Raw genomic sequence first — 17005 nt, forward strand, 5'->3', positions numbered from 1 at the left:
ATGTTTTACCCCCTGTCCGTGCGTCCGTCCGTCCGTCCGTCCGTCCGTCCTTCTGTCTGTTACCAGCTAATCTCCGCCACCGTTGGCCCGGTCGCTGTGAAACTGCACACACACACTCCCTGTATGCCACAGCAGAACCTCTGCCCAAATGTTTTCACATGGGCCTGTTATAGCGCCACCAGGAGGCCGATTTGTGCAAAACACATTTTTGGATATTACTCTTACAGATTTTATCTAAACATCACGCATAGTCATGTGATTAAGACGGATCTGTCCGATATTTCATATTGGCTTCCAAAGTTGGCAGGATTGGTCCGGTTTGAACAAAATGTCTCAAATCATGAACGAAGCGTGTGAATTCCGTGAAGATTTGCATGCACATTCCCACTAGGCCAAGGAAGACATGCCACCCTTTTCACATTGGCCTGTCATAGCGCCACAAGCAGGTCTAATTTAGCAAAACACATTTTTGCAACAAAATGCCTCAAATCATGAATCCACGCTCATTGCCAATAGGCAGAGGAAGAAATGCCACCCTTTTCACATTGGCCTATTATAGCGCCACCAGGAAGCCACAATAACCGACGTGACCTGGCGGAGACCTGTGCTCCGAGGAGCACTTTTTCTAGTTGTCAAATGATTTCTATACATTTTATTTATTTGAAAACTTGTAAAATGGGACATTCAGCATAATGCTTTTTCACCTCAGCTCAAGGGAGGAGGAGTGAAGGCTGTGTCATGACCAGACAGTCCGCCCCCCCCCCCCCAGCCCAAATCACACTCTAGTTACAATGGAACCATACAGTTTTAATGGTAAACAAAATGTCTCATTTCAATGTCTACAGTTCTTCATCAAAAGAGTTGGGTGTTGGTGAAGACTGAGATAGGTAGATAACTATATGCAGAGACAACAATGGCAAGTTGAAAGCCCCCTCAGCAGACAGTATAGAATGCAAATATAATGAAGAGAGGTAACACCTAATCTCAGGCTGGTCCACACTTTATGTCCAGATAATGTGACGCAGGATTTTAGCAAGAATACATTCTATAACAATGGTATGGTATGTTATGGTTCTATGTATGGTTCATAATGTATGTATGGTATGTTATGGTAAACAGAACCCAGTCCCCCCCCCCCCCCTGTGACTTGTGGAGTTCCGCAAGGAAGCATACTAGGACCTTTACTGTTCCTAATATACTATGTGAACGATATGTCTTCAGCTTGCGGCTGCAAACTGTTCCTGTTCGCAGATGACTCAGCTCTGCTGGTCTCGGACAGGGACAGGCTGCAGGTTGAGAAAACTCAGCTCTGAACTCGACATGATCCACATCTGGCTAGCTGACAACAAACTATCATTACACCTGGGTAAAACTGAATCCATTCTCTTTGGGTCTAGTGCTAACCTTAGCAAGGCTGAGAGTTTCACAATCAAAGCGGGTGATGATGTTATCACAAGAAAGGAGGAAATTACCTACCTGGGTTCCATGGAGGCAAACCTGTCCGGTGACAAAATGACCGAAAGAATGGTCAAAAAAGTTAACCAAATAACACGCTTTTTGTATAGGATCTCCTCTCTAGTCAGTAAGAATACTTTGAAGATTCTTGCAGGGGCCCACATACAAGGTCATTTCGATTATGCACGCTCCTCATGGTATCACAACACCACCAAAGCCTTAAAAACCAGACTCCAAACATCCCAAAACAAACTAGTACGGCTACTTCTTGGCCTCAACTGCACAACCCATCTAACCCCTGCTCATTTTGCTAGGGTTGGATGGCTCAGGGTTGAGGACAGAGTACAGTAACTTGCAATGAGCCTGGTCTACAAGATACGACACAATATTGATACCCCAGTACTTGTCAAAATACTTCAAAAACGTATATGAAGTCCACGATCACAACACCAGAGGCAGTTCCACTGATCATGTTCAACCCAGATTTGGCACAACAAAGGGAATGAACTCGTTCTCATGCTAAACAACAAAGATGTGGAATGCCCTACCAAAAGGAGTAAAGGAGTGTAAAACCCTACTCACTTTTAAAACTGCCCTAAAGAGACACATTCAGGAGGCTGCAATTCCAAACTGGCCCCTGTCAAAGTCTTAACCTAACCTTTTTCTTTTAAACTGTTGATGTACAGTATGCGATGCGCAGTGGTGTATTTACTCAAGTGCTGTACTTAGGTACAATTTTGAGGTATTTTTACTTTACTGGAGTATTTCCAATTTTCTGTACTTTTACTTCACTACATTTCAGAGGCAAATATTATACTTTTACTCCACTACAATTATTTGAAAACTTCAGTTACTATTTAGTAGATTTTTTGTATTATTACAAAACATACATTAACCACTTCATCCCTATATACATTTCAGCCATTTTAAAAAGCCGATCTACAAGCTCACATTGTGTCGCGAATCGCGATGTGATGCAATTGTGAGCTTGTAGATCTGCTATTTTCAAAGGATTTTTTTTATGAATTTTAGTTTGAAAACTTGCGTAACGATTACTTTTGAAACTTTAAGTACATTTTGATAATACTTTTGTACTCTAGTAAATTTTGAATTCCATTAACTTTTTCTACGTTGCAGTGTATTGGTACTTTTACTTAAGTAAAATATTTGAGTACTTTTCCACCACTGATTATTATTATTATTATAGTAATAGTATTATTATGTTATTATTATATAAAACGTAGTCTTGCGTAGCCAGACAGACAACTATTCCACATTGTTGGAGGCAACAGTCTGGCCGCGCGAGACTATATAAAGCGGAACCATAGTGAAAGGTTTACAGTGTGAAGGAATGTCGAGCCCGGTGCACCAACCCACTCCGTACCCCCGGACGTCATTTCCTCTCTAACAGTGTAAAGAAGAAGAAGAACAGACTTGGCGGCATCGCTTGCGGGTCAATTTTTGTAACAATCGCATCCGATTAAAATCTGATGAGAATTGGAGCCATCTGATCTGCAAACATGGTGAGATGATTAATACAAGTGTTTATTGTGCGGCTCGTGTTCATTGGTGGTGTTATTTTTATTTAGAAAACGTTTTTTGTATCGTTAATTCATGTCGACGCTTCAGACAAACGTTGCAGCGACGACGTCCATGATTCATTCATGCTCTGAACTCATTCATACCATCTATGTATTGTCCCGTTAACATGACGTTACATTAATTAGCCTCATTAACGTGTTTTTAGCCTCATTATATCTGTTTTATATAAACCTGCAGGGCTCGACATTAACGGTTGCCCGGGACATTATGATTGAAAAATGTATTACTGTCGCCCCTTCAGACAAACGTTTCAGTGACGTTCATTCATTCAAGCCTTAATCTAATGTATTCATTTATTGTCCTAAACATTGCATGACTATTCATTCATGTAATTCATATTATGTATTAATCACTGATCCGTATTGGTTCCTGTTTAAACGGTGTTCGGTGCTTTATGTAACACTGTTTGTGTTGGTTAGCATTAGCGGCTAATGGTAGCACAGAATACAATGTGTGGTGTTTAAACTCGGTGTTAACTCTTGAGAGTAACGCATGGAACCAAATAGACCCGTAAAGATATCTGCATGTTTGGTGTTTAAATGATGTAAGGCTGTTGGACGCTGTAGTGTTTGTGTTTGGTTAGCTTACTGCTAATTGTAGCTATCTAATGCACTGTTTCTCAACAATAATAACAACCGATATTTATGGCTTGCGACTAGATATCCTTTTGATCAATTGAAAACAATTCCAACATTTCAACAGTTACATTCTTAATCTAATACATAAAAAAAATCTAATTTCCACGAATAAAAAAAAATGTTGAAGGAACTAGTGAGAATAGATCTGCAAGCTCACGGCGCGAAACAACGCATTGTGAACTTGTAGATCTTATTTTCACTAGTTCGGGTCCCGAGCAAACATCCAATTTCTCTTTTGGTTGAGCTAAAGTTTGGGAACCACTGATCTAATGTAATCGAACACACTTGCCCCTGTAAACTAATCACAGTCATGTACAGTATTACATCATGACAACACAGTGGAAAACAGTGAAAGTTGAGACATTTGTGTATACATTTGAACATTTTGAGCAGCCCAGATAAAACACAGTATGTAGTCTTTGTTCACATAGGTTTATAAGAGTGAGAGTTAGTTTGCAAAGGGTGTGATACTAGAGTTGTTCCCATGCAGCAGATGCTGGTATCGGCGAGAATTATTCATGGAATTTGTATTTTTTCCTACTAGATGGTGGTTCTCAAACTTTTTAATTTCATGGACCCCTGTAACTGAGCGTGTATAAATTGAATCTTTTGAACCCTTACGGGTCCATTTGGTTCCATTGTTTGAGTTACAGACCTGTAAAGGGCCATTTGGATCCCCCCCAAGGAACCCATCTTGCCCCTGCACCCCAGAACCTCTGTCCTAGAGTTTTTTAAATGACACACTGATATGGGATAGCTACTCTGTATCAACCTATACACAAGTGTTGTATATCGGTACATCTCTATGTGATACACTTGTGTTAGTTTATTGTGTTGCTGCACTTTCTTACTCACTTAACTGATAACAACAACTGATGGAGCCTGTATGAACTCAATAATTTCACCAACTTCTTCACACCTATAAAACTGTGTGACCTTGTATTGATGTTTAAAGACGGTGTTACAGTTACACATGTTTTTGTTAACCGTGTATTATTGTGTATCAAGGTGTTGCAGAGGTTTTTGTTAACCTTGTATTATGTATAAGGGTGTTACAAAGGGTTAAGTTAACCTTGTATTGTTCTGTATCAGGGTGTTACACAGGTTTAGTTAACCTTGTATTGTTATGTATCGGGGTGTTACACAGGTTTAGTTAACCTTGTATTATGTATCAGGGTGTTATACAGGTTTAGTTAACCTTGTATTGTTCTGTATCAGGGTGTTACACAGGTTTTTGTTAACCCTGTATTGCTGTGTTTTCAGACGGTGGGTAAGAGCAGCAAGATGCTGCAGCACATCGACTTCAGGATGCGGTGCATCCTGCAGGACGGTCGCATCTTCATCGGAACCTTCAAGGCCTTCGATAAACACATGAACCTCATCCTCTGTGACTGCGACGAGTTCAGGAAGATCAAGTAGGTTCCAACTAAAACCTGAACGTTCTAAAATGTACCGTCTGCACTGGTTTTAGAGCTGGGAGATTAAAGATGTAGTAAGTGATATGTCTTTGGTAAAATAAGCGTTAAATAGCTCTATTGTGACGGTAATCATTGACCATGTCGGTTGGGTGCTGAGAAGTGATGAAATAAAAGGCCGAATTAGCGCCCCCCAGCTGACACGTCACTGTCGGTGCAGGGCAGCGATGAAAATAAAACCCCTGAAGCGTTAAACTGATCTCAGCAACAGGAAGCATAGTAATTATGTTATATGCCTGGTTTATACTTAGTTGCGTCTCACAGAAAAACAGCATAAGTACAAGCTCACAATGTGACGCATTGTGAGCTTGTAGATGTGCTCTTTTTAAGGCTTTCCTGGCTTGTGGAGGTCCTCACAAGTATAGTAATACAAACGTGTGTGTGTTTTCAGGCCTAAGAACTCTAAACAACCGGAGCGAGAGGAGAAGAGGGTTTTGGGATTGGTCCTTCTGAGAGGAGAGAACCTGGTTTCCATGACAGTAGAAGGACCGCCCCCTAAAGACGTACGTCAAGAAGATTGGTTCTTTTCAAGTTTAATCATCATTTATTATAAAAAAATGTGTGAATGATATTGGTTGTTAATAGTTACTGTTTAGTGGTGTGGATTTCTTCTTGATATGAAATGCAAAATGAAATTAATTTGTAACTTAATGCCCTACTTCATATATTACTACTACAATATTGGCATGTATTCCTAGTGTAACCCATTTAAGCCGGGAACACATCTGTGTCATTTTAGAGCAATAACCATTATTTTATACTTTGGCTATTCAAAAATTGCAGATCTACATGCTCATACGATAGCAGATCTATGAGCTTCTACACCTGCTATTATTTTTAAATTGTGAAAATGTGTGCAAATCTTTGTGTGTGTGTATATATATATATATATATATATATATATATATATATATATATATATATATATATATATATATATATATATATATATATATATATATATATATATATATATATATATATATATAATTAATTTATTATTATTATTTTAAGCTAACATTTTTAACTCAAATCTTTGCTTCTGGGGATTCTACAAATGTCCTAACGGCTATATCAGTGGTTTTCAAACTTTTTATGTCAAGGACCACCCAAAATGATATGTATTTGGCCGCGGACCCCCAGAAGCAAAAAATCTTTAGATATTCAAAGATTTGCGCACATTTTCACGATTTTATTTCATAAATGGCAGATCTACAAGTTCATAGCTTGTATATCTGCTATTTCTGAATAGCCAAAGAAATCTAAAATGACACTATGCGTTCCCGGTTTTAATGGTTAAGTATATAGATGGGTAATGACTGTGTGGATACATGACTGAAGGTGTAAACATGTAAATGACAATGTGTTCTTGTTTATTTCAGACGGGTATAGCTCGTGTGCCTCTAGCAGGAGTTGCCGGTGGTCCGGGCGTCGGCAGAGCGGCAGGACGGGGGGTCCCAGCCGGAGCTCCCATGCCCCAGGCCCCCGCGGGGCTGGCGGGGCCCGTCAGAGGAGTGGGAGGACCCAGTCAACAGGTAAATAACGGCTGAATGCTACGATCTCTGACCTGAGAACAAAGCTGTCTGTTCTACCATAACAAACCCAGAAGAAGATCACACACAGCAAAATAACCTCATATACTTTAGCAGTTGAACCACTTTACACCTATATACATTGTCTATTTGAAAATGGCCCGTCTACAGGATCACATGCTTGTGAACTTGTAGATGTACTATTCGGGGTTATTTGTTTTAAGAGTATTTGAAGTGATATATAGAATAAAGACTGTTTGAAGTGGTCAAACTGTCAATAGAATACATGTTCAGACGGTTAAAGCCTCAATTTGTGATTTCTTCAACTGGTTGGCAGCAAGAACTTAATGACATTGTTTGTAATAGAATGTGCAATACTAATACTGTTTGGGTGCTGAGAAGTGATGTAAACAAAAGGCCGAATTGTAGCGCCCCCAGCTGACAGATCACTGTCGGTGCAGGGCAGCGATGAAAATAAAACCTTTGAAGCGTTGAACTGATCTCAGCAACGGGGAATAATTAGGAAAATGATCCTTTCATTGATCTAAAATCAATACATACATTGACATGTTGGTAGACATAGACATGCTTGACATAAACGTACGTGAATAATGCATCAAAATGCTAAACTCTAGTAAAAAAATAATGTTCCTTGTAATCAATTCCATTCCTGTCGTCTCCTAGGTGATGACCCCTCAGGGCCGTGGGACGGTTGCCGCGGCAGCAGCGGGTGCCAGTATCGCTGGGGCGCCCACTCAGTACCCCCCTGGTAGGGGAGGACCGCCCCCTATGGGCCGCGGAGCCCCGCCCCCAGGTATGGGTCCAGGTAATCAGAGACTAAAGTTTTTTTTTACAGACTCATTGTGAGCTTATAGATCGGCTATTTAAAAAGAAAAGTATAAAAAGTGACAACACAGATCTTGTATGGGTGCACCTGGCACAATCTTTTCAGAAAGGGATCAGTGGCCAAATATACATTTGGGGGTCATAAAACTATTATGATAAACAGTCTTGTAGGAGAATGAATAATATACAGTTTTCTAGGACAGCGTATTTACAGTCTTTGGGTGCTGAGAAATGATGTAAACAAAAGGCCGAATTGTAGCGCCCCCAGCTGACAGATCACTGTTAGTGCAGGGCAGCGATGAAAATAAAACCTTTGAAGCGTTGAACTGATCTCAGCTCTGATCCTTTTATAGATTTATTTATTTATACTTATTATGGATTAAGTGTAAAAAGTTCCGGTGCTGCTGGAATTATAATCCATGTTTCACATTGTTACTTTTTTTTTTTTTTTATCATTTTGAAAATGTTTTTCTTTTCTTTTCTCCATCTCAGGTATGATGGGCCCGCCCCCCGGCATGCGTCCACCCATGGGTCCACCAATGGGAATGCCTCCTGGTCGAGGTGCACCAATGGGAATGCCCCCTCCCGGCATGAGGCCGCCACCCCCCGGCATGAGAGGTGAGGACAGTTACTGTATATCTGTTCTTTAAAACGGTGGTTTTAAAGAACAGTAGGTAGGATATTGAAATAGGGACCCCCCCCCCATAAAACATTTTCTTGATGATAACTGTGTTTGGCTGCTGAGAAGTGATGTAAACAAAAGGCCGAATTGTAGCGCCCCCACCTGACAGATCACTGTCGGTGCAGGGCAGCGATGAAAATAAAAGCTCTGAAGCGTTGAACTGATCTCAGCTCTGATCCATTTATTTATCGATAATGGTTTATTTAAGTTTAACCTCTTCAATCTGGGAACACGTCTCTGTCATTTTTAGATTTCTTTGTCTATTCAAAAAATGGCAGATCTACACGCTCATAGCCCGGCCGCGCTATGAGCGTGTAGATCTGCTATTTCTGAAAAATCTTGCATATAGTATATATTTTTAAAGCGAACATTTGGAACTCAAATCTTTGCCTCTGGGGCGACAAAACATTTTACAAATGTTCGATATATTCAAAGATTTGCACAAATTTTCGGGATTTTTCTAAAATGGCAGGTCTCTCGGTGCCGGGCTATGAGCTTGTATATCTGCTATTTTTGAATAGCCAAAGAAATCTAAAATGACACATGCGTTCCCGACTTCAATGGGTTACACATGGTATAACACATGGAATTATAATCCATGTTTCACATTGTTACACAATTGATTGATTGATCATAACATTCTCTAAAACTGCACACGGCCCACCCAACTGACCACAAAGCAGCCAAGGGGTCAGATGGGTGGACATTTTCAAGTGGGCCCTGATCCAGAATAGGTTGAATCACTGTGTCAGATCAGTGTTGTTGATCAATAGGACCTTAGGCAACACATCGTCCGTAGGTTCTGAAAATGGGTAACCAGTTGTGTCTCAATGTTTTAGATGATGATGATGATAATAATAATGTGTTGTTTACAGGGCCACCTCCTGGGATGAGACCACCCCGCCCCTGAGGACCCCCCCCCCCCCCCCACACACACACACACACACACACACACACACACACACACACACACACACACCCTGCGTGAGCCAGCCAGCTAACGGGCTGTGTATAGTTTAAAACCTTTTTTGTATTTCTAATATTTTTGTTTTTGTAATAAAGTTTGGACGGTGTAATTTCAGAAGGACTGTCTTGTTTTGACGTTATTGTTTGATGACATGGAGAATAAAGTGTCAACCTGAGTTTACTGGGTTTAGTTCATGGTTATTAAACATGTTAATGTTTTAACGGATAAAATGTATCAACAAGCTCACAACGTTCTGCTATTTTGAGCGAGGAGATTTGGTGTAGACTAGAGGGACTACAAGCAGAACTAGTAACACATGTTGTGTCACGAAGCCACTCAAGGTTAAGAGGCTGTTGGCAGAATAGTTATTGGTCATAAATTAGGTTTGGGTCTGAGAACCTACGTTGAGATGAGCCAATAGAGCGTCGCAGTTCCCGCCCACTTCCAGTTGCCGGAAGTAAATACTCAATGCATTTTTCCCATTGACTTTTCCGAAAATATTTATGTAAATTAATTTAAGCCTAGAATCAAGCTATCCAGGATCCTGGTGAATCATGACCATAAAACGTTTGATTCTGTGAAAAAACTTTTTTGAAAACGGCAAAACAAAGGGTATTTATTAAACATAGTATATCATATCATTAAATATAAAATTTAAAAAATCACAGAAAAAGATTTTATGGTCATGATTCACCAGAATCCTGGATGGCTTGATTCTAGGCTTAAATTCATTGATATAAATATTTTTGGAAAAGTCAATGGGAAAAATGCATTGAGTATTTACTTCCGGCACCCGGATTCTGCGCAACTGCGATGCTCTATTGAGGGCTCTAAACTGTCTAAAAGTGGAACATGGGGTCAACTTGGCAAGACTGACCATGACAATTTACAACGTAGGCATTTATCAGATGCTATAGAGTGACATGCACTCAAATGCAGAGAGACAGTGTAGCGCCTCAGTAAACTAGGAACACAAGAACCTAGCATCAGTCTAAAAAAACATGCTATCAAAGTTATATTTTAACCTTTGCATTAAACTGCATACTGCAAACTGCTGAGGTGGAGTCTGAAGAGGTGAGTCCATGACTGACCATTGTCCACAAAACATACAGAGAGGATCCTAGTTTCCTGAAACATGTCTTAACACTGGTTTGGAACACGCAGCATCTACCACAGCTAGTGTTGTGTATGTGTTTAAAATGTGTCTTAAATCTAAAGGTCAAGTGGGGAAGGGTTCTTTCACCTACATCAGGGCTTATGGAACAACCTGGATGTTTCAGCCAACCTGCAGACATTTAAACACCAGTCTTGTTTTTTTTGGAAAAGGTTAATGTTTTTTTTTTAGGATAGGAGCACGTGCTGTTGGATTAATGTCAGTTTAAATGTAATGTGTTCTTAATAGCTCAGATTTATATAGCGCTTTTTCAAGTACCCAAAGTATCTTTACATAAAATAAAAGGAGCCAACTATATTAACTAAGAAAAGTACTAGATTAAAAAGTTAAGCATGGGTTGGGGGGACATCTTAACTCAACCTCAGCTGGGAAAGAAAGAATATAAGATGTTTATTGTCACTGTATGGAACAACATTTAGTTTACTGCATCCAGTTAAAATCAAATAGCATCAACAAAGAATAGATACAGATACAGCATTATGCCTTATAAAGGGCGGCAGTGGCTCAGGGGTGGCCGGTAGAGCGGCCGGATGGAAGCCGTGAGGTTTCCACTTTGATCCCGGGCTCCCCCGGTCATTTACGGCAGTGGCTCAGGAGTGGCCGGTAGAGCGGCCGGATGGAAGCCGTGAGGTTTCCACTTTGATCCCGGGCTCCCCCGGAGTTGATGTTGAAGTGTCCTTGAGCAAGATGCTGAACCCCTAATAGGCTCTATGCACAGCAGCCATATTATCACTTCCTTCACAGGTGTTACTAATGATACTAATGAAGGCTCTGTTCCATTTAGTGTAGCACAGTGGTTTCCATGACCCCCATAACTCTGAGAGTGTACAAATGGAACCAAATGGACCCTTACGGGTCCATTTGGTTCCATTTGTACACTCAGCGTTACACACCCGTAAGGGGCCATTTGGAAGCCCATGAGGGTCCCTGGACCCCAACCTTAGACACACTGGTCTAGCAGAGTGTTTCCAGTGAGCCAACAATGCACAATATCAGCACCCTGACTATGTTTGACCAGAATGGAACAGAGCCTTCATTAGTATCATTGGCAACACCTGTGAATGTCTTCACAATATGGCTGCTGTGAATAGAGCCTATTGCTCCCGATGAGCAGGTTGGTGCCTTGCATGGTTTCCTCCGCCATCGGTGTGTGTGTGAATGGGTGAATGTAATGCACAATCTATGTAAAGCGCTTTGGATAAAAGCACTATATAAATGCACCATTTACCATTTAAAAAGGCTGTCCTGAAGAGTTGGGTTTTTGAGTGTGCTTTCTTGTCTGAAATATGTATTTAATGTACATTGTACATGACTGTCACATACTGCATGTATGACATGTACTTGTTAGAGGACCGCCTTGGGAATTTGTCCTGGACTTTATAGTGTTATATCCTCCATTTGTTATAACCTTTGTTGTAACATTTCAACTAAACTAAACTAAACTAGTACAGAGGTCAACTAGGTATATTATAGGGTTTTAGTGGTTAGATATGACTTTTTCATATGGTTTACTTTCATTACAGCTTTGGTCTTTGGTTTCTAATAGTTTTATTACAGTTTGTGATTTGTTTTATTGTTTTAAGAACAATAATAATGACCCTATAGATACTGGATAGGGTTGCGTGTCCCTGGGGATCCCTCAGGGCTCTGTGCTGGGCCTTGCCCCCCTGTTCACTCACATCTTCTCAAAGAGGGGTCCAGGCCAGGGGTCCTTGAGGGGGTTCCAGGGGTCCCCAGCTAAATGAGTTAATATAGCATCTACATCAGTCGAACCACTTCACACCCGTTTTATATTTTTGCTACTTAGAAAACAAAAGTTGAACACAAATCTACTCTCATGGGGATAGGCCTACAATCTGTCCATCTGTGGAGTCACTCTGCCCTCCTCTGGCCACATTGGTGTACTACTGCAGTTGTTGGTACTCCAGGGCAGTGGTGGGAAAAGTGCTACATTGTTTTACTTAAGTAAAAGCATGAATACTGCAATGTAGAAATACTCTGTTACAAGTAAAAGTCTGGTAATCAACATTTATTTGAGTATAAGTACAAAAGTATTGGTATCAAAATATACTTAAAGTACAAAAGTAAAACTAGGCTATTCATTATGCAGAATGTCCCATTTCACACGTTTTCAAAATCTTTTGAAAATAGCAGATCCACAAGCTCACAATGTGTTGCATCGCGATGCATTGTGAGCTTGTAGATCGGCTATTTTCAAATGGCTGAAATATATATAGGGCTGAAGTGGTTAATGTATGTTTTGTAATAATAATCAAAATCTACAAAGAAACTAGTACATTTTTCAAATAATTGTAATGGAGTAAAAGTAGGCTACTATATTTACCTCTGAGATGTAGTGGAGTATACAGTATATAGCAACATACATTTTTTGTAATTTCTGAATAAATATTTGAAGTTTTTCAGAAAACTTAGGTCAGGATTTAGAAGGCGTTTTTAGAATCGGCCTCAGGTCTAAATGGGTTAATCTACATGAAACATCAGAATCAGAATCAGAATCAGCTTTATTGTCACATCACAGGTTTACACAAGTAAATCAAACAAGAGAAAAAACAGAAATAAGTAATCTACATACATGGTAATATAATAGAACAGATGGCTGGTAGTTTAAAGGTAGTCTATAGTGGTATTTTTGGTTAAAACAAAAAGGTATTGCTAAAAAGTTCAAGCTCTTTATTATGATAGTAAGCATTGTTGCTATAGAGTGTTTGTTCTCCTGCTCTTTGACAAACAGAAAATATATTTTCAGGTGGGTTACCAATTCATCCTATCAGGAGAGAGAACCCCAAAAAGATAGTTTATCAGCACGTGTTCCAGTTCAAATTGTGTCTGCTCATTTATATGTCTCATCACTTCAAATTTCACTTGTTTATTGTATACGAGTTCGCTCTCCTGATTGGATTAAATCGATATCCTGACCAGAAAATGTATTTGACTAATAGGCTCTATGCACAGCAGCCATATTGTGAAGAAATTCACAGGTGTTACCAATGATACTGACGAAGGCTCTGTTCCATTTTGGTCAAACAGAGTCAGGGTGCTGTTGTTGTGGTGCATATTGGCTCACTGGAAACACTCTGTTACACCAGCTCTAAAACTGGGGTCCAGAGACCCTCATGGTTCCTTGAGGGTCTGAATGTCCCCTTACGGATGTGTAACTCTTGGACCCGTAAGGGTCCATTTGGTTCCATTTGTACACTCTCAGAGTTATGGGGGTTGTGGAAATTAAAAGGTCTGAGAACTACTGTGCTACACTAAATGGAACAGAGCCTTCATTAGTATCATTGGTAACACCTGTGAAGGAAGTGATAATATGGCTGCTGTGCATAGAGCCTATTAGACGGAGAGATTTGGAGACCCCTGTTACTGAACAAACACTCTATATAGCAATGATTTCTATGGTCTCTCCAGAATAGGGATGCCAGGGTTCAATTGGTTAATGCATTACCAAAAAAAAAGAGTTCCTATCACACTTTTTGATTTAGCAACCCCCTGTAGGAACTCTAAGGACTTCCTAGAGGTCCGGGGCCCCCTGTTGAAGACTCATGCACTAGAGAGCTCTTTCACAGATCCAGGATAGCCAGGGCTTTATGCATGATGCATCGTGCCATCCTCTGCGCTTCCCTTTCACATTAAGAAAAACAACACAGTCTCCATCTCCAAGCCTGCCATCAGGCTCACGATGGGCCCAGTACCTGGAGAAGTAGCAACATTGAATTCATTATAATAGACAGAACTAGAAACTACTACTAGAAACTACTATAGCTAAAGTTCTGGACACTTTATTTTATATTGTGAAATATTCTGCAACGATATGTGAAATGTAATTAAAATGTTTGTTGAAATGAACAAGAGAAGAATGAAGGTAAAATGAAGATGCAGTCTTACGTCGGGGAGGCCAGGTGTGTTCCATCGACCCACTTAAATGATCCTTCTACCTCGCTGTCACTCAAACCCAGCCACACGTATCGGTTGACACGCTCAACAAAGTCCTGGACAGAAATGGTTCTTGTTAGCTTCTAGGTTACATCACACACGCACGCACGCACGCACACACACAGACAGACAGACAGACAGACAGACAGACAGACAGACAGACAGACAGACAGACAGACAGACAGACAGACAGACAGACAGACAGACAGACAGACAGACAGACACACACACACACACACACACACACACACACACCTGTTTTTCTCTGCTGTTTACGACGATCAGGTTTGATTGTCTGGCAATACAGTCTTGTCTTGCCCCCTCCCAGGTTGCCTTCCCAGTAGAGATGTAATAACAGTGATCGCCATTAGGTGTAAAGCCGCCTGATTCTAACAACAACAACAAATAATGTAAGCAACTGTTTTCATTTTTCATTTGCTCAAATATAGACAGCATGATATAACAATGAAGGAAACCAGTAATGTTTCACTGACCACACTTTTGCTTCCTCTTCTGGTCATCAGTTGTTGCAGTGTTAGTGTTACATCTTGTCTGTAACTCGTTAAAACTGGTCCTCAACTGGTCACGCTCTTGAGCTATGTCGATATACCTGGTCTGTAAGTCGTCAAATCTGGTCTGTAAGCTGGTCAGCTGTCGCTCTTCCACCAGTTTCTGGTCTGTATGGAAACAATATTTCCAAAATGGGAGATAAAACATTTATTTACAAAACATTTTGGCTAGCACCCTCACAGCAAGAAGGTCCTGGGTTCAGAAAGAGGAGGCTTTCTGTGTGTAGTTTGCATGTTTTGCATAATTCTTTCCCCAACACACTTTAGTGTACTTTACTGCAATGGTAACGCCCCAGGCAATTTTTTATTGGATGTCACTTCATTGGTTGGTGCCGCCCACCCCAGACGAGAAAGAACAGCACAGCTTTTTCAATGTAGCTGCAAATGTATTTGCCCTTCTTTCATTGTGAAGTACTACGTGCATTTTCAAAATACAGTTTTTGAGGCAACAAAGATGTAGGCACATTTACTTTCATTGTCACATGGGCTACTACTGTATGTGAAATGTATATCGTTATGCAACTCGAATAGCACTTAGCCAACATCTCGGCCATCGGACCTCTCGGCCAACAACTTGTGCTGTAAGAAGCCATTCATCTAAATGTTATCACTTATCAGAAACAACTTTTGTTGTCTCTTTTGTATGAAAGAGACCAATAGACAATTGACAGTCCTTATTGGTTATCTTATTCGGCTGTATCTTTGCGTTAAGCTATGCCCGTGGCCGTGACATTGAGGTCACTCAGTCAATGAAATACCTGGTGATGACACAGACACACACTCACAAGTAATCTTCTAGCCAAGACTAAAGTGGCGTTCTCAGCTGGACTGAACTCTGCAGGGAACACTGGACCCTTACACATAGACGCCACCCTTAAATACACACAGGTTTTCACCAACATCGGCACCGATTACAGTAAAAAAGCCAGTGGTCTAAAGTAACTAAGTACATTTACTCAAGTACTGTGCTTAAGTACAATGTTTAGGTATTTTTACTTTACTGGAGTATTTCCAATTGTCAGTACTTTTATTACTACTCCACTACACCTCAGAGGCAAATATTGTACTTTTACTCCACTACAATTATTTGAAAACTTTAGTTACTTTGTAGATTTTGATTATTATTACAAAACATACATTAACCACTTCAGCCCATATACATTTCAGCCACTTGAAAATAGCAGATCTACAAGCTCACAATGGGTCCTATTCAAGGACCACTTGGAGCAAACCGCTAGTTTCGGAGTGCGGACTAGGCAAGAGGCGTTGCCCCGCAAAATTTGGTATTCTGTGGTACTCCCCCGCCCCGCAAAACACCTGCGCTCCCCGTTACATTATGCATAGGTGTGGTTTGGGCGTTACAATGATAAAACCAATCAGCGACATAACAAAGTCTAAACCAGTTGTGCTATAAACACGCCCCCGCCTGTGGCCAACGCGGAAGTGCCTTTTTCAAACAACCGCGGACTATTTCTTTTCGCCGATAAAGTATAGTTTTGGACCATGCCGGAGGCGCGCCGACTCAGCAGACCTTGAGGCCGAGGAGACGCGCCCGAGCGCCTCCAGGCGCGAGTGCCCGCGTCGACCGGCCAATGGTCTGCTAGTCGACTCAGCGCCGTTCGAGTTGTGTACCGATAGGGACAGAATAGTATATAATGTTTTGGTGAGAGCGTTTGCCCCAACTGTCACTCAAAGTGGCTACTGGCCAATCACAGCGCGTCCTTGCACAAGCGTATTGGCCAATGATGCACAACTGGTTTAGACTATGGAGTCACGCAACCAATCACCGTGCCAGAAGCCATTGCCTTTAAGAGAAGACTGCGCTAGCCGTCATCCGCCGTCATCCCCGATCCAATATATGCTCTAGCCTATCTCCCCCTCTGCACTGTTGCCTGGTCTGATTATTATAAGCCACATTGGGCTTGTTTTCCTTCTTTTTTATTTTATTTATCCAAATACATTTTTATATTAATTTGTAGCCTATTGTGTTAACAATAAGCGTGTCATATTAGTCAGATCCGGAATATTATGAAACTTTTTATTATTATTATTATTTATTTATACTATTGGTACACACCGGCTGCTCTCAAATAATTAATTACATCATGTTG

The 17005-nt window shown here is 40.7% G+C and overlaps 2 protein-coding genes and 1 long non-coding RNA gene across 4 annotated transcripts in view; 1 reads left to right on the plus strand and 2 right to left on the minus strand.

Moving 5' to 3' along the window:
• The window catches only part of LOC311049457 (E3 ubiquitin-protein ligase RNF182), a gene marked incomplete at both ends in the record, with an annotated part of 15512 nt that extends 14025 nt beyond the window's left edge, over window positions 1–1487 (minus strand). Inside the window, one exon of the mRNA XM_084063032.1 lies at window positions 1477–1487. Coding sequence (XP_083919158.1) covers window positions 1477–1487 — 11 coding nt within the window. The remainder of the gene's footprint in view (window positions 1–1476) is intronic.
• Window positions 1488–2822: 1335 nt separating this feature from the next.
• Window positions 2823–9372, plus strand: snrpb (small nuclear ribonucleoprotein polypeptides B and B1). Of its 2 annotated transcripts, none has more exons than XM_084061541.1 (7): window positions 2823–2978; window positions 4959–5110; window positions 5562–5673; window positions 6553–6705; window positions 7387–7528; window positions 8041–8166; window positions 9106–9372. In XM_084061541.1, exons 1-7 carry the CDS (start codon window positions 2976–2978, stop codon window positions 9138–9140), a joined length of 723 nt encoding a protein of 240 aa, XP_083917667.1. In that variant the 5' UTR covers window positions 2823–2975; the 3' UTR covers window positions 9141–9372. The 2 variants fall into 2 exon arrangements, with proteins under 2 accessions (XP_083917667.1, XP_083917668.1); XM_084061542.1 differs by having other exon boundaries at window positions 7387–7516.
• Window positions 9373–14274: 4902 nt separating this feature from the next.
• On the minus strand, window positions 14275–14994 carry LOC311048881. Its single transcript, XR_014601132.1, has 3 exons — window positions 14820–14994; window positions 14581–14714; window positions 14275–14381 (listed from the first exon to the last, which is right to left on the minus strand). It is a non-coding gene; the product is annotated as an uncharacterized lncRNA (long non-coding RNA).
• Window positions 14995–17005: the final 2011 nt, after the last annotated feature.

Source organism: Gymnoscopelus microlampas, assembly GCF_963454915.1.
Source record: "Gymnoscopelus microlampas genome assembly, chromosome: 7".
NCBI classification, from domain to species: Eukaryota; Metazoa; Chordata; class Actinopteri; order Myctophiformes; family Myctophidae; genus Gymnoscopelus; species Gymnoscopelus microlampas.